Genomic DNA, 20,000 nt, shown 5'->3' with positions numbered 1-20,000 from the left:
CTCCGCTAATGTCCCTCCCTTCCGCACTGCGCAGGGGCCGTTTCCATGGCCACTGGGGGGGCTGAGTGACAGGTGGCCCTCACGCAGTTTAAGGCGTCTTAAACGCTCCCCGCGTCTCCCTCCAGAGAGGCTCTGTTTTCAGGGGGTTTTGCGCCTCAGCCCCGGGGCCCTTCTGCTCACGGGGGGGCGGGGTCACAGCGCTTCTCTCTCCCTCCCTCCCTCCCTCTCTCTCTCTCTCTCTCCGCCCTGCGTCTGTCGGCGGGCCCGCTGCAGGTTTAGTCAGAAGCGTTTAACAAGCTTGAAGCCTCCTGCTCCTCCACCTGCTGCTGTGCAGACCTCATCAGTGCACAGTACAGCGAGGTGGAGCTGGCTTTATAACACACACACACTCACACACACACACACACACACACACACACCCTACCACTGTTGGAGTGGTCCAGGTCCACAGATACACTGGCCCTCAGTACCTCCTCTGGTTAGGCTAGCGGTTAGCATGAGCGTAGAGTCCTTGGAAGAGTGTGTCTGTGTGTGTGTGTCTGTGTTTGTCTGTGTGTGTGTGTGTCTGTGTTTGTTTGTGTGTGTGTGTGCGCCTGCGCATGCTTGTGTTTGTGTGTGTGTGTGTGTGTGTGTGTCTGTGTCGTCTGTGTCTGTCGTCTGTGTCTGTGTGTCTGACATTCTCACTACACGGTGACACAGAGGTGTGTGTGTGTGTGTGTGTGTGTGTGTGTGCGTGTGTGTGTGCACGACTATGGTGCGTTGCCATGGCAGTGAGTGGGAGCACTTTTGGAGCGTTGCCTCTGGCTGTGCAGCAGTGCTTTCTTCTCTCTCTCTCTCTCCTGCACACTTATCCCTCTGCCACCTCTCAGCTCCTCCGCAGGTGTGTGTGTGTGTGTGTGTGTGTGTGTGTGTGTGTGTGTGTGTGTGTGTGTGTGTGCGCGCGCGTGCGCACGTAGGCGGCGGCGTATGTGTGGGTAGCGTACTCCGTGCGTGTGAATGATCTCAGTTCCACATTAAGCTCCGTCTCTGGAGCTGTGAGCCTATGATTAGCACGCGCCGAGCTAGCAGTCGCTTTAATTGAAACCTCCATTCCAGCTCGGTGTATGTCTCAGGCTCTTTCTTCTCTCCCTCTGCTTTTTCTGTCTCTCATCTCTCTCTCTCTCTCTTTCTCTCTCTCTCTCTCTTTCTCTCTCTGGGGTCTCATCTCTTGTCACTCGTACAATGAAGAGCCCATAGAGCTTCCGTCCGACGTCTGTCTGTCTGTGTGTGAGGTTGTGATTGACTCCGGCATCCCTCCCCCCCCTGCCTCGCTACCTGAACCCTGCTAGGCTCTGTGTGTCCCCCCTCCCCTACCGTAGAGAGGAACGGGCATGAATGGTGCAGTCCCATTACCACCCGTCAAATAGACTCAATCCACACTTGTCTGCTCTCCTCTCCCTCTCCTCTCCTCCCTCTCTCCTCCCCCTCACACACACCAGAAGGACCATTGCATAGAAAGCTCCATTAGCAACTCAAAGTTGAGTCACACACCACATTTTCTTTCCCCTCTACGGTTGTCTAAAGTAAATGATTGAGAATCACCAACGCCAAATGCTACTGAATGAACAACGCATGCTCATCGCAGCTACAACCCCCCCCCGGTTATGAAGTATGGATTTATTTATTTTTACTGTAAAAGGGATCGTTTATCATAAGAGACAGGTTCCTGTGTCTAAAGTAGCCTACTTGAGAGAGAAAATGTTCTCTTGTTCTTTGGAATTGGGTTGGGTTCTTTACAGCTGTGTGTGTGTGTGTGTGTGTGTGTGTGTGTGTGTGTGTGCCTCTGCACACAGTGTGCAGTGCACACACCTTCCTTGGGGCCCGCCCCTAGGACTTTTTGAATGCTCTTACATTTTCACTTTGACACGGAGGGCGTGATCGGCGAGGCATTGAGGAAGTGTTAGACAGCGAGCGGTTGGGGAGCAGCAGCACGAGGGAGAGAGAGAGAGAGAGAGCACGCTCAGGTACCGTACCGCCTTACCCTGCCAGAGACCCGCTAACACGGAGGGTCGGAGCTGTGGAAAAGTATGTGTGTGTGTGCTGTGTGTGCTGTGTGTGTGGTGTGTGTTTGTCTGTGTGTGTGTGTGTGTGTGTGTGTGTGTGTGTGGGGTGTGTGTGTGTGACACCAGTTAAAGACTGCAGGGTTGGAGCTTTGGAGAAGTGTGTGTGTGTGTGTGTGTGTGTACTTACTTAACATGCAGACACACGTGGCACATCCATTAAGAGTTGTTGCTACTGTGCTACTTTCTACTGTCATGGCTTGCCACGTCTTACAGCTACATTGACTTGCTGCCCGAAGTGAATCCCATTCACTGCATCTGTTGAAGTTGTGTTTGGATATATATACGATCCCCCCCTCCCCCTTTCCTTTCATTCTGGAGGGATGTTCTGAGCAACACAACGCGTCCTCCCCTCCGAGCCTGGCAGTGGGAGTTAGACTGAGTTAGCCTGCTTCATGTACGTGCTGCTGGGCTATACTGGAACCCTGTACTTGTGGAGCAGCGCTGTTTGTTTAGGGAGGTATTCTCTTGTAGTCTGCCTTGTTCACAGAACTCGTAAGGCAGCAGAGCTCGTTGGCCTGCTGTCAAGGCTGCCGCTGAAAACCAGTCTGTGAACGCACGCCGTCAGCCCCCACGCACGCACACACACACACCCACCCTGAGGGCTTCTCTCTCTTTGACCTTGAAGCAGTTGTCTGGACTCGATGAGCAAGGAAGGATTTGGTTGAGGGGGGGGGTGTGTGTGTCTCTCTCTCTTTATTTGTGTGTCTGTGTGTGTCTCTCTGTCTCTTTATTTGTGTGTCTGTGTGTGTCTCTCTCTTCCTCCCTCTCTCTCTCTCTCTCTCTCTCTGTATTTGTGTGTCTGTCTGTCTCTCTCTCTCTCTGTATTTGTGTGTGTCTGTCTGTCTCTCTCTCTCTGTATTTGTCTGTCTGTCTGTCTCTCTCTGTATTTGTGTGTGTGTGTCTGTCTGTCTGTCTCTCTCTCTCTCTCTCTGTATTTGTGTGTGTGTGTGGCAGCACATTAATAACCAACTGGCTATTACCTCATCTATTTTCTCACTCGTCCCACCTAGTCTGTCTCTCTCTCTCTCTCTCTCTCTCTCTAAATACACTTCGGTCCTTTCTTTGTGTCCCCAACCTCCCTCTCTCCCCTCCCAACCTCCCTCTCTCCCCTCCCAGGCTCACTCCTCCTGCACCTCCTTTCCTCTCACCTTCTCTCCCTCTCTCGTCAATCCTTCTGGCAAGCTTCCCTTTTCCTCTTGAACCCCCTCCCCTACTTACCACAGAACCATTGTGTAATAGTAAAAGGCCCCAATGTGGTCGGTTTGCTTTTCAATAAACGGCCAAACAGGCTTGTTCTCCGACGCCGTTGTACAACAGTCTAAGGAAAGTGGACTGACCGGTTTGGTATAAATAAGCTCACGGAAGTGAACGCCAGTTTGTTATTGTGACGTTGTGTGTTCTGTGTACACATCTGCTTGCTGTAGTGTTAATGTGTGTGTGTGTCTGTGTGTGTGTGTCAGCTCAGTGCAGGGAGAGCCCCTCTCCTCCTCTCCCTGCCACTCTCTGTCTGTGTCACCACCACCAGTGTCAACCCCCCCCCCCTCCCCAAGCCACCCTCCCAAATATCCGCCCCCGTCAGTGGAAGGGGAGAAGCCTGACCCATACTTCCAACAGCAGTTCTCGTCTTCCTTCCTTGTCGTCTCTCTACCCTGGCTTGTCTCTCTGTCTTGCTTCTTTTTAATGTTATTTAGTCCCTCTTTTGACTCTGTGTGTTTCTCTCCCTCCCTCCCTCTCTTCTCTCTCTCTTTGTCCAGCAGACCAGAATCGGTGGAGGCAAGCCCTGTGGTGGTGGAGAAGTCCAGCTACCCGCACCAGATCTACAGCAGTAGCTCTCACCACGTCCACAGTTACATTGGCCTGCCTTACGCCGTGAGTACACAGCCCCTGCATACGTGTGCACGCACGCACACACACACACACACACACACACACTCTCTCTCTCTCACTCTGTCACTCACACCCTGTGACCTACATACCTGAACCTTCCCTCTGGGTTAATCAGTGACGCTAGCTAGCTACCTCTGGGCTAATAAAGCGCAACAGGTACAGAGGGAGTGTGTATGTGTGTGTGTGTGTGTGTGTGTGTGTAGGGTTTGGGGGGGTCAAAGTAGAAAGTTAATTGAAATACCAACTCAAGTTGAAGCCATTCATGTTCAATGAGGATTTCACCCGTTCTTCCATTGGAAAGGTCATTCAGTTCATCCCCTGGATTTGCTGTGTCAAATGAAACTGACTAATAGTGTGTGTGTGTGTGTGTGTGTGTGTGTGTGTGCATACTGGTGTTTATGTGTGTGTACATACTGGTGTTTATGACCACCCCTCACCACCTGTCTCTCCGCCCATCTCCCCCCCTTTTTCCATCTCCTCCTCCGTCAACAGGACCACAACTATGGGGCTCGCCCCCCGCCCACGCCCCCGGCCTCCCCTCCCCCCTCCATGCTGACCCGGCCGGGCGAGGGGCTGTTTGTGCCGGGGGGCCAGCAGGACGAGGCGTCCAGGGGCACCACACTCAGCACCTCGGAGGACAGCAGCTACGGGGCCGACATCACCCGCTGCATCTGCGGCTTCACCCACGACGACGGATACATGATCTGCTGCGACAAGTGCAGGTAAAGCAGGGGCCAGGAACTCCCTCACCCCCCCCCCCCCCCCCCCCCCATAGGGCTGATCCCTGACACCACCATAGATTTAAAAATTATTTTATTCCCGTTTCTGTTAAACTTTTAAACTGCACCAGATGAATGTGAACATATCTTGCTTATCGTTTTATTTCCACTCTTGTCTTAATCAGGGCTGCCTTCTGTTTGTGTGTTTCCCCCGAGGGGAAATGAAGGTGTTTACAGCAGCTCACATCACAAACAACAACGACAACAAAATAAAGTGACAATAGAATAATAGAATAAAAATAGACATTTTGAAACATCACATACAGTAAGAACTAGGGGTGGGAATCACAAGGTAACTCACGTATCGATAACCGTACGATATTTTCGATACATCATGAATTGACAATTCATGAACGGTACATCAGGATATCTGTGTTAACTGGTATTTCATAACGCGGTTCCAGTGTTAGCAACATTCGGCAGAAACCTTTGTTTTCCACAACACTGTACAGGCGAAGGTCCTTGCAAATAAACCCAGCGATAGACTTTGTAATAGTCGTAAAAAAATAATGATATTTTGCCACGTGAAACAATAATCGTATCGCAAGAGGCCACGATATGATAATGGCTGTATGGATATGTTGTCCCACCCCTAGTAACAACCAGAGGTCAGAGGTCATCCTCAAGTCTTAACCTTCTATGGTTAAGTCTTAACCTTCTATGGTTCAGCAAACAAGTCTCAACCAGTGGTGTAGTCTACGTGATACGCAGGACTACGCCGTATACCCACTAGGAAAGGCCAAGGATTTCCATATACCCACTTTAAAATGTGTGAGGATGCATAACGCCGTTTTGTGACAGAACTTTCACTTTCATTCATAACATTCACCCTGACTGTGTTACGAAGGACTTGACTTTTGGACCATTGGGACTGACTATAGCGTCATATACCATCAAAGGGGGGAGATGCGACATTAAATATGTCAAAATGCAGCACTATCATGCACAGATCAGCCTTATAACATGTAATTTAGATAACGTTAGACAGGGAGCGCAGATGTATTTTTAGCGCGTTCCGAAATGAACGATATGAGGCTGGGAGGGGAAAATCACAGTATACCCACTAGAAAAAACTAGACTACACCACTGGTCTCAATCAAGTCCCAAGTTACTGTGGTGAGAATCAAGCCAGTCAAGTGGAGTCCCTGCTATAAGCCAAGCAAGATTCAAGATTGCTTTATTGTCTGTCACAGAGTGACAGAAATTCTCCTTTGACAGGCTTTGTGCAGTTCATGAATACGGTATCCACATTAAAAACACACACAGGTCACATACATACAATAAAAACAGACAGATATAACAGTGTTTATAAAATGTAGTGCCTATTTAAAAAGTCCAGTCATTTAAAAATAATAGTAAAAAAAACAGTATTATTATTTAAAAAGCTAAAATGTTGTGGTTTAAAAGAAAAACAGTGTGCTTCCTATTTTAAAATGTTCATGGCGGTGGTTGCAGTGGGAATGAATGATTTTTTATACGTGTTTTTCCGGGCCAGTGGAATTCTATAACGGCGGCCTGATGGAAGTGGCTGAAATGATTGGTGGAGGGGGTGAGAGGGGTCCTGTGTGATTTGTGTGGCTTTCCTGATTAGTGACCGGTTGTAGATTTCAGACAGGGGAGTTTGAGGTGAGCCGATGATTTTACTTGCCTGATTGACTTTACGGGAGAGTTTGGTTTTGTGTTTGACAGTGAGGGATAGGGGTGTAACGGATCACCTAACTCACGGATCGGATCGTGTCACGGTTTTTGAGTCACGGATCGGATCATTTTTCGGATCAACACAAAACATTTTTGTTTTTATAAAAACTGCTTTTTCCTTGAATTCTGTAAAAACACCACTTTTACTATGTGACAAAAACCAACAACATTCAAGATGTCAAAACTGGTTTTATATATATATATATATATATATATATATATATATATATATAACATATTCTACACTCAAACATTACATAATTATACTGAAATACACTCAATTTAAATGATAGGAGAGAGGGAGGAGGCGCCTGGTTGCAGCAGTGAATCACTGGGCTCTTTAACCTCATCTTATCCACCTCATTTTTCTGGTTTTCTGCTCGAAATGACATGCCCACAGTGAATATAGAATATCTCCACAATCACAAGGGCCTTCATAATGATATTGTTATCAAATGAAAGCTAACACCTGTGGGGTGGCTGTAGAAGTGTCAGAATCAAATTATATGTTACTGTGTCAGAGCAAATAGAGCTAGAACATTATAAAACATCTCAAATTCAGTCTCCGCCTAAAAAAACTACAGCTTTTACAGTGAATATCTCCTTGGAAACCTGATAACGAAGCCCAAATCATCTAGGAATCAGTACTCCAGGGTCTTATTAGTACTTGTGCCAAAGTCGATGCTAGTAATGTGAGCAAATGCAACTTTGTACCTGTTTTAGTACAGGTATGTTTAGGCGGACACCTATATGTTTAGGCCATTTGGAGATATGTTGGCACCATCTTTGACCTTTGACCTTTCTCATGTATCAGATTCCTTTTCTTTTTTTGGGTTGGCCGACCAATGGTATGGAAATTCGGCGTTGAAACCGGACATGACACATTCTCCAGTTGGAGAAAACTGGATGTGACTTAGGCCCTGTACACACTACTCCGTTTTTTTTTTTAAACCGGGCGTTTTTCTACCCGGTTTTGCCTTCCATCCACACGCACCCGGCGTTCGCGGTTACTGAAACCGTGCTTTCTTGAGAACTCCGGCCAGGGTGAACTTTTGTAGAAACTCCGGTTTCAGCGGAGAGGTGTATACGGGAAAACCGGGGTTTTCGGCTTGAACGTCAATTGTGCGACATCTATGACGTCAGAATATATGCGCCATTAGGCATTAGGCTACTTGTAAACAAAGACAATTTAAATCCTCAATTTTAAACCTCCATTGGCTAAAATCTGTACTTTTGCCTCTACAAGTGTTAACATGTCATTTTATGAAGTTTTAATATGTTTTCAGGCGAGAAAGTAACCATATATATTCCCAAAATGTGTCCAGTTTATCAAAATAACCCGTTTATATATCTGATCTGACGTTTCTTTCCGTCTTCTGTTAACTAGCTACACTGCGTTCCAAATTATTATGCAAATGATATTTTTCTCAGATTTTCCTAAATAGTCGATGCAAATGACAATCAGTATAATTTTCAAGTCATCAACCGTTAGAGTATAATTCAAATTGTATTGAACAAACCTCCCAATGATGACAGTATTTTTTTTTTAAATAAAAAACTCAAAATGCACTGTGAATACCTCTGTGTCATTGGCTGCACTGTGAATACCTCTGTGTCATTGGCTGCTATAGGCATAAAAGGAGAGAAACTCATGGTGTGGCCCCCATCTTCCCCTGACCTCAACCCTATTGAGAACCTTTGGAGCATCCTCAAGCAAAATATATATGAGGGTGGGAGGCAGTTCACATCAACACAGCAGCTCTGGGAGGCTATTCTGGCATCCTGCAAAGAAATTCAAGCAGAAACTGTCCAAAAACTCACAAGTTCAATGGATGCAAGAATTGTGAAGGTGATATCAAAGAAGGGGTCCTATGTTAACATGTAACTTGACCTGTTAAGATGTTTTTGTTTGAAATAGCTTTTGATTTCAGTAAATATGACCTCCTAATATGACCTCCTAACCCTAAATTCATCAAATTACCATTTTTAGTTCTTTACAACCTATAAAATGTTTTGAAACTCTGTTGTGCATAATAATTTGGAACAGTGCATTTTGATTTTTTTGATTTTTTTTTAAATACTGTCATCATTGGGAGGTTTGTTCAATACAATTTGAATTATACTCTAACGGTTGATGACTTGAAAATTATACTGATTGTCATTTGCATCGACTATTTAGGAAAATCTGAGAAAAATATCATTTGCATAATAATTTGGAACGCAGTGTATATTACGGCTGCGTTCGTAAATTCGCCCTGGAAATCTGATCAGCTCATGGAATGCCTCCTGTCCAATCAAATTACGGGACGTTGAACCCAGTGTGCGCTCCGGCGCTCTCAGAGCGGATTTACGAACGCACCCTGCATTGCTTGCATACCTTTACTGACAGAAACATCGTAATATAATTACAACAAGTTGTAAACTGATTTGGGGGCCCAATATCATTTTCTAACTTGTGATGACGACTACAGTTTTTAATGTACACAGACATAATATGTTTCAAAATGTTTAGGAAGTTTGAATAATAATAATAATAGGACCGGAAATGGTAGCTGTTTTCCAGACTTCTGATTCGCCAAGGGGCGCAGCCAGACGCTATTGGCGCGGTTTAAACAATGTTCGCGGTTTTGTGTGGATGGTGTTTTTTTATAACTGATTGTGTGGATGCGATAATTTTTTTAGGGAAAACCCCGGTTACAAAAAAAACGTTTACCGTCTCTGGAAAAAAATTGTGGCATCGTATAGCATGCAAAGTTGTGAAAAAAATGTGATATTGATGAAGAGAATTGATCGAGGTAAGCTCTTTATATCACTTCGGATCCACCTGTGGGTCCGTTGGCTCCTATGAGGTTTTAAAGCAGATGAATAAACATGTTTTATGCCACTTTTAACTAAATAATAAAGTGAACCCTTATTTTGAACATGGTATGAAAAAAATGCCTACAGTATCAGAAGTTGTCGAGCTGCCTTTTTCGTGCCTCCCGTCATAGTTGACAGAGAAGCCAAAGTCAAGTGCTCCCATACATGGGATTTAAATGACGAGGGAGCCATTTCGTGTTCTTCTCCGCCGAACAACGTAACATGATACACTTGTAAATCAGTTTACAACTTGTTGTAATTATATTACGATGTTTCTGTCAGTAAAGGTAAGCAAGCAATGCAGGGTGCGTTCGTAAATCCGCTCTGAGAGCGCCGGAGCGCACACTGGGTCCGACGTCATAAAGAAACGAAGTAATTTGATTGGACGAGAGGCATTCCGTGGGTGCTGATCCGATTTCTATAGCGTATTTACGAACTAACTTTAGGTCAATATGTCTGTCTCATACTGACAGTATTATTAGTCTAGCAGCAAGTCCTCAAAAAAGGCTTTAGTTTTCGAGATACCCCTACCCGAGGTAGAGCAAATGACAACAATGATTTTTCTTATCTTTAGGGTCTCCCATTAATGAAATTGATTGTTGTCAAATTTTATTTTTGGGGAAAATATGTTTTTTGGGTTGTTCTTTAGAGCTACCCCAATCCCTGAAAAAGAGCCAAATTAGACCAGGCCGAATATGGGGAAGGTGACAAAAAAGCCCATAACTTGAGAATGATCACTCCTTTCCTCTTCAGATTTGCTGAGGTATGAACCAGGTGGTTGTCCTACATCACCAAATAGTCAGACAACTATTTACCTAAATAAATAGTGAATTATAGTCCTGTAAACTTAGCTTTAGTTTAGACGGAAATTGTACTTTTTGGTGACAGGAACATAGGACTCCATCACTTTTCTCTCATTTATCAGAAAAACAGAAATCCCTGAAAAATATATCATTACTGAATTGTCTAGGGTGCTATTGAACAATAACCAGTAGTTGTATGGAAATATCTCATACAGTTCTATTGCAAATGAGATTTCTTTAGACATAGGCCTACCTCTTCTCTGATACAGTCAAATTCCGAATGGGGGATAAGTGGCATAATAGCCTATAAGTTAAGAATGCTCACTCTGATGGTCATTATATTTGGAGAGGGAAATACCAGGTGGCTGAACTACATCACCAAATAGTCAGAATAAGAGTAACCCAATCAATCCATTTTCCATTTTCTATACGTTTACAGGACTATAATTCACTATTTATTTAGGTAAATAGTTGTCTGACTATTTGGTGATGTAGGACAACCACCTGGTTCATACCTCAGCAAATCTGAAGAGGAAAGGAGTGATCATTCTCAAGTTATGGGCTTTTTTGTCACCTTCCCCATATTCGGCCTGGTCTAATTTGGCTCTTTTTCAGGGATTGGGGTAGCTCTAAAGAACAACCAAAAAAACATCTTTTCCCCAAAAATAAAATTTGACAACAATCAATTTCATTAATGGGAGACCCTAAAGATAAGAAAAATCATTGTTGTCATTTGCTCTACCTCGGGTAGGGGTATCTCAAAATCTGAGGGCCCTTCCTGCTAGACTATATGGGCTGGAGGGTAAAATGGCGCTCGGCGCGGTATTTTGAACAATCGGCTCCGTTTGTTGTGTGTTCTATCGGGATGTTGCGCCGCCGTCGCAGAGCTGTGAAGGAGTGTTTGGAGTAAGACGTTGAAGAACATCAAAAGCGTCGGGACAACGTGAGGAAAACGTACGGCATGGTTAGGATGTTCTCTGTGTGACAGCCGCGGGATGAGGTTAGCCATGCTAATGGAGTGACCTGGCTAGTAGGACTGTTAGCTTAGCTTAGCTCCCGCCAGACAACAGCTGATGGTGGAGTCAGCAGGACAGCAGTGGTGTCGGAGCCGGAGAGAACTCTAGGCGACAGCCACGTTTTATAACCATATACACATCGCCACTAATACAGGCTTCATTCACCCCCGAGTGAGACAGATGGACGTGTTTTTAGTGTTGGTTAACCAATCCCTTACTTGACCCCAAGTTTTCTGTCTGTTAAAAAGTTCTTAAACCATAAAATCAGTGTGGGGCTGACGTCAAGCTCTGCTAGGTGGTGTAGCAGAATGTCCGTTTTTACAGTGTTGAAGGCAGAGGAAAAGTCCATCAATAAAATCCTCCTGTGGGGGTGCGCCGAGTCCAGTTGTCTGGCCACAGTGTCCAGGAGGGTCAGACTGGCGTCCTCCACGCCCTATAGGCGTTATTGCCCTATAGGCAAACTGTAGAAAGTCAAGTCTTTGCTCCGGTGGCGTAGTGGGTTAAGCGTCGACCATGTAACCGCAGGGTTCCCGGTTCGATTCCAGCCGTGGACACACCCTGCATGTCATCCCTCCTCTCTCACCCATCCTGTCTAAATCTCTACTGTCTCTATCAATCAAAAGAAAAATATGAGTGGGACTGCCCGACTCAGAAAACAAAACAAAAACTTTGAAAAAAACGTCCCATGTCACTGTTCTGTTTGAGCAGAACAACGCTGTCTGTTTGAGCAGCGACCGACCCTGTTAGAACTGTCTGCCTGTTAGGGCCTGTGACCCTGTGACCCTGTGCTGTGACCCTGAGCTGTGACCCTCTGACCCTGTGCTGTGTGACCCTGTGCTGTGACCCTGCCCCTCTGTGCGGCCTCTCTGACCCTCTCCTCTCTCCCTCCCTGGCCTCTGTGTGCAGTGTGTGGCAGCACATAGACTGCATGGGGATCGACAGGCAGCACATCCCAGAGACCTACCTGTGTGAGCGCTGCCAGCCCCGGAGCCTGGACCGGGAGAGAGCCATCATACTGCAGACCAGGAAGAGAGACAACATGTCCGGTGAGTGGGGTGAGATACTGTTACTACTACTGCTACTACACACTACTAGTGTGTGTGTGTGGTGTGTGTGGGGGTGTGTGTGTCTCTGTGTGTGTCGCTGCAGTAAAAAGGCTCTAAGATTGCAGGAGAAAGAGGCTGTATCTGTTAGGAGCCCCCCCCTCTCTCCTCTCAGAGGCCACAGCTGACTGGGTTTATTCAGGCCAGATTCAGGGCCACTCTGACCCCTGCTGGCCATGTTAGGGAAATACAACAATTCCCAAAACATATTTTTAAGATTATTACTTTTTATACAACAGTTAGTTCCGACCAAGTAATTTGATTGGACAAGAGGCATTCCATGAGTGCTGATATACAGTATAACAGCACTGGGACTTTTAACTATATGTATCACTCCGAAATGACCGTTAATACAAAGTAGCTAGCCTGCAGATGTTTGTGTTCAGGTTACTAGGCAACAGTCCAGTTGCGGAACTATTTTTTCTTGACAGAGCCAAAATAAATGATTAAATCAACAATCATAATCTGTTGTCACTTATTACTGTTAACTAATAAATTGCGCTGTAGAACTGTTGAATGAAAGCAATATCACACTCGAGGTCGTGCTGTTATGCTGAATACGTCTTCTACGACCCAATCACAGCCGTGCTGATATTCAGTATAACACACTCCCACTTGTGTGATATTGTTATAGCGTTTAAACGAGAAATGTAAAAAAACAAAAACAGTACTGGTACCTTATTGTATTGAACACTGGGAGGTTGTAGAATGGTACATTTTGTTTTGTCATGTTTGTGGATTTTGCCTTTTTTAACATTTTTTTTAATTTGCTCGGTAACCAAGGTGTGTATGCGTCTTTAGACGGGGACACCAGCGCCACGGAGAGCGGGGACGAGGTGCCTCTGGAGCTGTACACGTCCTGCCAGCACACGCCCACCTCCATCACCCTGACCACCGGGCGCCTGGGACACAAGCAGGCCGAGAAGAAACGCAAGAGGAGCGGAGACAAGGAGCCGGCCGCCGCCTCCGCACGAGCCAAGAAGGTGTGTGTGTGTGTGTGTGTGTGTGGGTGGGGGTGGGGGTGGGTGTGTGTGTGGGGGGAGGGGGGGTGTGTCATGTGGGTGTGTGTGTGTCACCTTCAGCATGTCAGTGAGGTAAAGGTGTGTGTGTGTATGTATGTGTGTGTGTGTGTGTGTGTGTGTGTGTGTGTCACCTTCAGCATGTCAGTGAGGTAGAGGTGTGTGTGTGTGTGTGTGTGTGTGTGTGTGTGTGTGTGTGTGTGTGTGTGTGTGTCACCTTCAGCATGTCAGTGAGGTAGAGGTGTGTGTGTGTGTGTGTGTGTGTGTGTGTGTGTGTGTGTGTGTGTGTCACCTTCAGCATGTCAGTGAGGTAGAGGTGTGTGTGTGTGTGTCTGCTCCTCCAGGAGCCTAATGTTGAACAGCCAATCACCGTATTGTTGCTAGGTAGATATATTGTTGCTAGGTAGATATACCCCCAAAGAGAACTTGAGGCCACTCAAGGTGGGGAGGTTTTTTTGGGCGGAATAGTGAGTCAGCTGGTGAGTGTGGTGTGTGACCGTGCTGCCGCCAGCCCCCCCTCACCTCTCCCTGCTTCTCTTGCAGGCATTCCGCGAGGGCTCCAGGAAGTCCTCCAGAGTAAAGGGCTCGGCCCCAGACCTGGAGGCGTGGGAGCACCCGTCCCTGTGGGAGACGAAGATGAAGGCGTGGATGGAGGCGTACGAGGAGGCGGGCAGCAACCAGTACAGCGAGGACGTCCAGGTGCTGCTGAGGGTCAAAGAGGCCGGAGACGGCAAGACCCTGGCCTACAACACACACACCGCCAGCTTCAAACCCCCCGTAGAGGTACACACACACACACACACACACACACACACACGGCCTACAACACACACACACAGCCAGCTTCAAACCCCCCGTAGAGGTACACACACACACACACACACACACACACACACGGCCTACAACACACACACACACAGCCTACAACACACACACCGCCAGCTTCAAACCCCCTGTAGAGGTACACACACACACACACACACGGCCTACAACACACACACGGCCAGCTTCAAACCCCCCGTAGAGGTACACACACACACACACACACACACACACACACACACATTTTAAATGCTTTATTTATGTCCACATAAATGTACATCTAACATCTAAAGGACATAAATACTATCAGTGCATTGTGACATTATGAAAAGTCACACACACACACATCAACTCATATACACACAAATACCTGAACTCACACACACTGACTTCTAACTCAGGTCGTGTTGGTTTGTTGCGTGTGTAACATATCAGTGACACATACACACAGTCCTCACGGCCCACCGCCCTTTCTCTCTCTCTCTCTCTCTCTGTCTCTTTCTCTCTCTCTCTGCCCTATCTCTCTCTCTGTCTCTCTCTGTCTCTGCCCTCTCTCTCTCTCCTCCAGAGCCAGGTGCACAAGAACAAGAAGATCCTGAAGGTGGTGCGGGACCTGCCTCCAGACTCCCTCATCATCGAGTACCGGGGGAAGTTCATGCTGAGGCAGCAGTTTGAGGCCAACGGCTACTTCTTCAAGAGGTGAGGGATCATATACTCTATACTCTCTAGGAAGCCTCCAGGTCATCAACGCAGGGCTCCCACAGGTCCTTGAAACCCTCGAAAGTTTGTGAATTTGAGAAAACATCCCAGAGACTTTGAATTTGATGTTTCAGAAGGTGTGGGAACCCTGTCATTTTTTTATGTGCCAAGACAGTCAGTATGTTCATGGTAGATACAAGGGAAAGGCCTGTGTGTTTTTAAGTGGTGGTCCCTGGTAATCTGTCACACCCCCCCACTGGGTTTCACTGATTCATCTCTCCCTCCCTCCCTCCATCTCTCCCTCCCTCCCTCCCTCCAGGCCGTACCCCTTCGTGTTGTTCTACTCCAAGTTTGACGGGTTGGAGATGTGTGTGGACGCTCGCAGCTTCGGCAACGAGGCCCGCTTCATCCGACGCTCCTGCACACCCAACTCTGAGGTACGCAGCCCCCCGGACCCCCCCCCCCACACAGTCACTTACACCTCCCACAGGATTCTCAAAGAATCGCTGGCTGACCTATTCTCTCTCTCTGTCTGTCTCTCTCTCTCTCTCTGTCTGTCTCTCTGTCTCTGTCTCTCTCTCTGTCTCTCTCTCTCTCTCTCTGTCTGTCTCTCTGTCTCTGTCTCTCTCTCTCTCTCTCTCTCTCTCTCTGTCTGTCTGTCTGTCTGTCTCTCTCTCTCTCTGTCTGTCTGTCTCTCTCCCTCTCTCTTTTCTGCCCTATCTCCCCCTTTCTCTCCCTCTCAGGTGCGTCATGTGATCGAGGAAGGAATGCTGCACTTGTACATCTATTCGCTGAGGCCCGTTGTCAAGGGGACAGAGATCACCATTGGTTTCGACTACGACTATGGCAGCTGGTACGCATGGTGGAATGGACAGAAGACCCACACACACACACGCACACACACACACACAAGACTGGTCACTCATCAACCATGTTGTCTCCTCTCTCTCTCTCTCCTCTTTCTCTCCCTCCCTCTCTCCCCCCCCCTCTCCCTCCCTCTCTCCTCCCCCTCTCCTCCCCCTGTCCCCCCCCTCTCTGTAGTAAATACAAGGTGGACTGTGCCTGTCTCAAGGGGAACCTGGAGTGTCCGGTGCTCAAGCACAACCTGGAGCCCACGGAGAACCTGGGGGCGGGCGCTAGCAGCCGCCGCCGGGGTGGGGGGGGGCGCAAGGACAAGGAGCCCGGGACGGCCCGGGACGACGGGGGCCAGAACCAGAACATGGCCCTGCTGCTGGACTGCGACGGCAAGCCCAAGGGGGGGGGAGGAGGGGCCACGCCGGTGGACGGCGGCAAGCAGAGGAAGCTCTCCCCCCTCCGCCTCTCCATCTCCAACAACCAGGTTAGGACCACCACACTCTCAGTAGGACCCCCCGTCCCCCCTCCCATCCCCCCCTCCACCATTCCTTCACCTCCCTCCCTCCCTCATCCCCCACACTCTGTATTCATCACAATCCCACCCCCCCCCCCTCCACCATTCCTTCACCGACAACTCTACCTTCACCTCCCTCCCTCTCTCAGACCAGTGAAGCCCTATAGCCTGGCTCTCACCTCAAACGCCTCCTTCTATGGTTCCCCCTGTCTGCCCCGCCATCCCATAGTTAGCCCCCTGTCCACTAGGGATGCTCCGATCTGGATTTTTGGGGCCGATACCGATCACCGATTTTTTTCCTCAAGATCTACCGATACCGATCTTTTTTTAAATACATAACTGTAGGCCTACTGACTGGATAATAGCCTACATATATTTTGCTTTTTAGACAAAAGTCTTGATCCATTAGGCACCAAGCAAACACAGACCCAAGTCAGTCGATATGGCTGTATAAAAGACATCATAAACGTGGCCTTCATGGTTTACATACGCAGGGGTGCAAACTGGCGATGGTCCAAAAAGGTGACACTTTTTTTTGTCCGTAGATGGTTAGCTCTATCATTAAGTCTAACAATGATGCGCGTGTAAGTAGCGATGGCCCTGACCGTAACACCCGCATACTTAATGTAAGCAACCTGTTCCTAAATTAATTATGCGGGTTCCTGCAGGTTTCAACAAGTTACATTTAAGACCTTTATAAGAACACTTTTAATAGATTTTAAGACCTATTGAGCAAGTATTGTTATTAGACTCGCATTCATTGATTATTTTCATTAGCAATGCTGGGTGATCTGTTCTGTTGCATATAGAACAATGATAATAAGTTAGCCTACTTTATCAATTCTTGATTCATTTCCATTGCTTCTCAACACAATACTAGATATAATAGCATAAATAACAGAATAAACTCACACACTTACTTACACTGCATAGCCTACATACTGAGATATGGCACACACACACACACACACACCTCTCACAGGTACACACACACCTCTCACAGGAGGGTCACACACACACACACACACCTCTCACAGGAGGGTCACACACACACACACACACACACACACACCTCTCACAGGAGGGTCACACACACACACACACGTACAGCTACACACAGCTATATTTACTAAAACACACACACCGTTGCTACCACTGCAAGTTTGAAGAAATTCTAACTTCACATGCCTTCAGTCGAATCGCCTCCTTCGGCGATTATCATATCGTGGCCTCTTGTCTTATCATTTCACATGGCAACATATCAGGGTTTTCGGCGCAGCATAACGTTGTACATTTATTTTATTAGAATGCTCGTCCATTAACCAATGTCACACGAGCAATAAGTGCAAGTTTTGATGTTGTCTCCCATCCGCACGCGTCGTATTCCCACGCAGTGGGTCTGGCGACAATAATACATTTTCCGGTCTGACTTTTTAAATAAAAATAAAATCGATTCTACGCAAGTCTAAAGCACACAGAAGCCATTAAAAAGGTTTATTTTGAAAGTCTCGCCCTGTGTCTGATCCTGATGTTATAGAAGCAGCGTAGCAGCATGGTAGAAGCGACGCGAGACAGTCTAGGGCTGCGTTCGTAAATTCGCTCTGAGAGCGCCGGAGGGCACACTGGGCTCAACGTCATAAAGGGACCAAGTAATTTGATTGGACAAGAGGCATTTCATGACTGCTGGTCAGATTTCCAGAGCGAATTTACGAATGCAGCCTAGAACTACACCACTCACCGACTCGTTGTTTTTTTGTTGTAAAGTACCCACTCAATATAATAAACAACAGTTTAATGATCACTAAATACTTTATGGATTGGATTCACCATTCTCGTTTGCCATAGACTACTGTTTGGTAAGGCTTTTGTAAATACTTTTGTTTTGGGACGTGTTTGTGTTTGGGGCTGTATGATAAAAAAAATACCGCTTCTATTGAAATCACTCTCCAGCTCCTATGACGCTTTGAGGTCAATGCATTATTTTTTGGGGTGAACTACCGTAATAACCCTAAATGGTTAGAGAGTGCAACAGATCTGCTTTCAGAAACTGTTGGATTTTTTTCGATTGCACATATAGTTCAAGAATTACGATAGTTTGAACGAACCCTGTAAAATCCTGTTGAGAAGTTATCGCAACATAAAAATAACGTTTCCCACAATAAAATAACTTAAAAGATCGGCTTTTGCGATCGGCCATTTTTGCCTATCACCGATCGAGTCATTTGGAGTGAAATCGGCCGATTTAAATCGGTGGCCGATAAATCGGAGCATCCCTACTGTCCACGCCTGTGTCTTCTCTCTCCTGTACGTGCTGCATGAGGGGGTCACTACTCCTCCTCCTCCTCCCACTCCTCCCTCCCCAGTCCCACCACGCTCCACCATTGTCGTCGTCTTCGCCTCCCCCCCCCCCTCCCTCCCCCCCAAAAAGCCGATCCGATCCCAGCGTGGAGTTCTCCCAGAGTTCTCCCCGAGAGGTTAGCCGCTCCGTGGTTGGCGGTGGATAACAGGAGCGTCACGGCGTACGGTTCCCCTCTCTGCCACGCGACCACACCCCCGCCCCCCCGCGTGCTGTCAGACGCTGCTACCCTCTTCAGTCGGAGGGACCGAGGAGTGACTTACTGTGTGTGTGTGTGTGTGTGTGTGTGACGGTTTTATTACGGAGACTGGATTAGAGTGGTGTCTGGGTCGAATGAGTGACGGTAGAGCTAAGAGTCATCTGATCATCATCATCGTCATCGTCACACACAGACATCTGTGATTGGCTGGACCGTTCCCCCCCCCCCCCCCCACAGGCCACGTTGCAGGATAGCTGCCGTTACCACTACCACCTCTCACCTCTCTCTCTCACCTCTCTCTCTCTCTCTCTCTCTCTCTCTCTTCTTTGAAAAGGCACACACACACTGACTTCCTAGGGAGAGAGTGTGACACACACAGACACTCACCACTCCCCCCCCCCCCCCTCCCCTAGCCAGTCCAGTCCAGCCCAGTCACTGCCCCCCGGTCCCCCCCCTGTCCTCTATCCCCCCCCCACCCCCTACCCCCTCCCCTCCCTCTGGTCTGTAGCCAGACTGACTACCAGCCGCAGTCACCATGATAAAGCCCCCCACCCCCCCTCCTCTGCCCTCCTCCTTACAGGATCCTGAGTTAATTGAGGATCTAGAAGACAAAACCTCCTCCGTTAGCAATGAAGTAGAGATGGACTCAGAGGAGCAGATGGCAGAGAGGAGGAGGAAGATGGTAAGTTGTGCCGGGGTGCCTGCAGCGCCCCCCCCTCCCAACCCCCCACCCCCCCACACACACCCGTTGCAGCCGGCCATCGGAAAATCGGAAAAACCAAACTCTCGTCTCGTCTGCTGGTGTGGGTGTGTGGGCCCCTGTGTGTGTGTGTGTGTGTGTGTGTGTGTGTGTGTGTGTGTGTGTGGTGGTGGTGGTGCTGAATGGGGGCAGGCAGGGGGGGGGGGAGGGTGGATCCCTGTGGTCCCCCCCCCCACCCTCTCTCTCTCTCTCCCTTTCCAATCATAAACCTCCCCTCCCTCCATCCCTCCATCCATCCGTCCATCGCTGCAAACGCTGCTGCTGCTACGTGGCCTCCGCTCCTGTTGCCCTCGGGTGCCCTGGCTCCCTGCTCTCTCTCTTCTTCACTCTCTCCCTCCCCCCCCCCCTCTCTCTGGTAGGGACCCCTCCTCAGTGTTCAGGCTCCGTTTGTGCCCCCCCCATCTCCTCCATCTCTCGTTAGTTCAACAAACAGTGAGGGTGGTTGGAGCCACACAGTCCCCGTGTGTCTGTATGAGTGTAACGCTCGCCTGGCTAGTTTGGTCACGGATTTTTTTAAACGGCCCAATTA

General features: G+C 47.9%; 1 protein-coding gene across 1 annotated transcript in view; it reads left to right on the top strand.

Moving 5' to 3' along the window:
- The window catches only part of kmt2e (lysine (K)-specific methyltransferase 2E), a 48,868-nt gene that overhangs the window by 13,784 nt on the left and 15,084 nt on the right, over nt 1-20,000 (top strand). Inside the window, exons 3-12 of the mRNA XM_080537468.1 lie at nt 3,857-3,971; nt 4,482-4,711; nt 12,051-12,199; nt 13,031-13,230; nt 13,810-14,049; nt 14,657-14,787; nt 15,107-15,224; nt 15,531-15,640; nt 15,829-16,126; nt 19,292-19,393. Coding sequence (XP_080393594.1) covers nt 3,857-3,971; nt 4,482-4,711; nt 12,051-12,199; nt 13,031-13,230; nt 13,810-14,049; nt 14,657-14,787; nt 15,107-15,224; nt 15,531-15,640; nt 15,829-16,126; nt 19,292-19,393 — 1,693 coding nt within the window. The remainder of the gene's footprint in view (nt 1-3,856; nt 3,972-4,481; nt 4,712-12,050; nt 12,200-13,030; nt 13,231-13,809; nt 14,050-14,656; nt 14,788-15,106; nt 15,225-15,530; nt 15,641-15,828; nt 16,127-19,291; nt 19,394-20,000) is intronic.

The sequence above is a fragment of the Nansenia antarctica genome (genome assembly GCF_963989245.1).
Source record: "Nansenia antarctica genome assembly, chromosome: 8".
NCBI classification, from domain to species: domain Eukaryota; kingdom Metazoa; phylum Chordata; class Actinopteri; order Argentiniformes; family Microstomatidae; genus Nansenia; species Nansenia antarctica.
The sequence above is the reverse complement of the archived record's forward strand: the minus strand, read 5'-3'. Positions and strand labels throughout refer to the sequence as shown.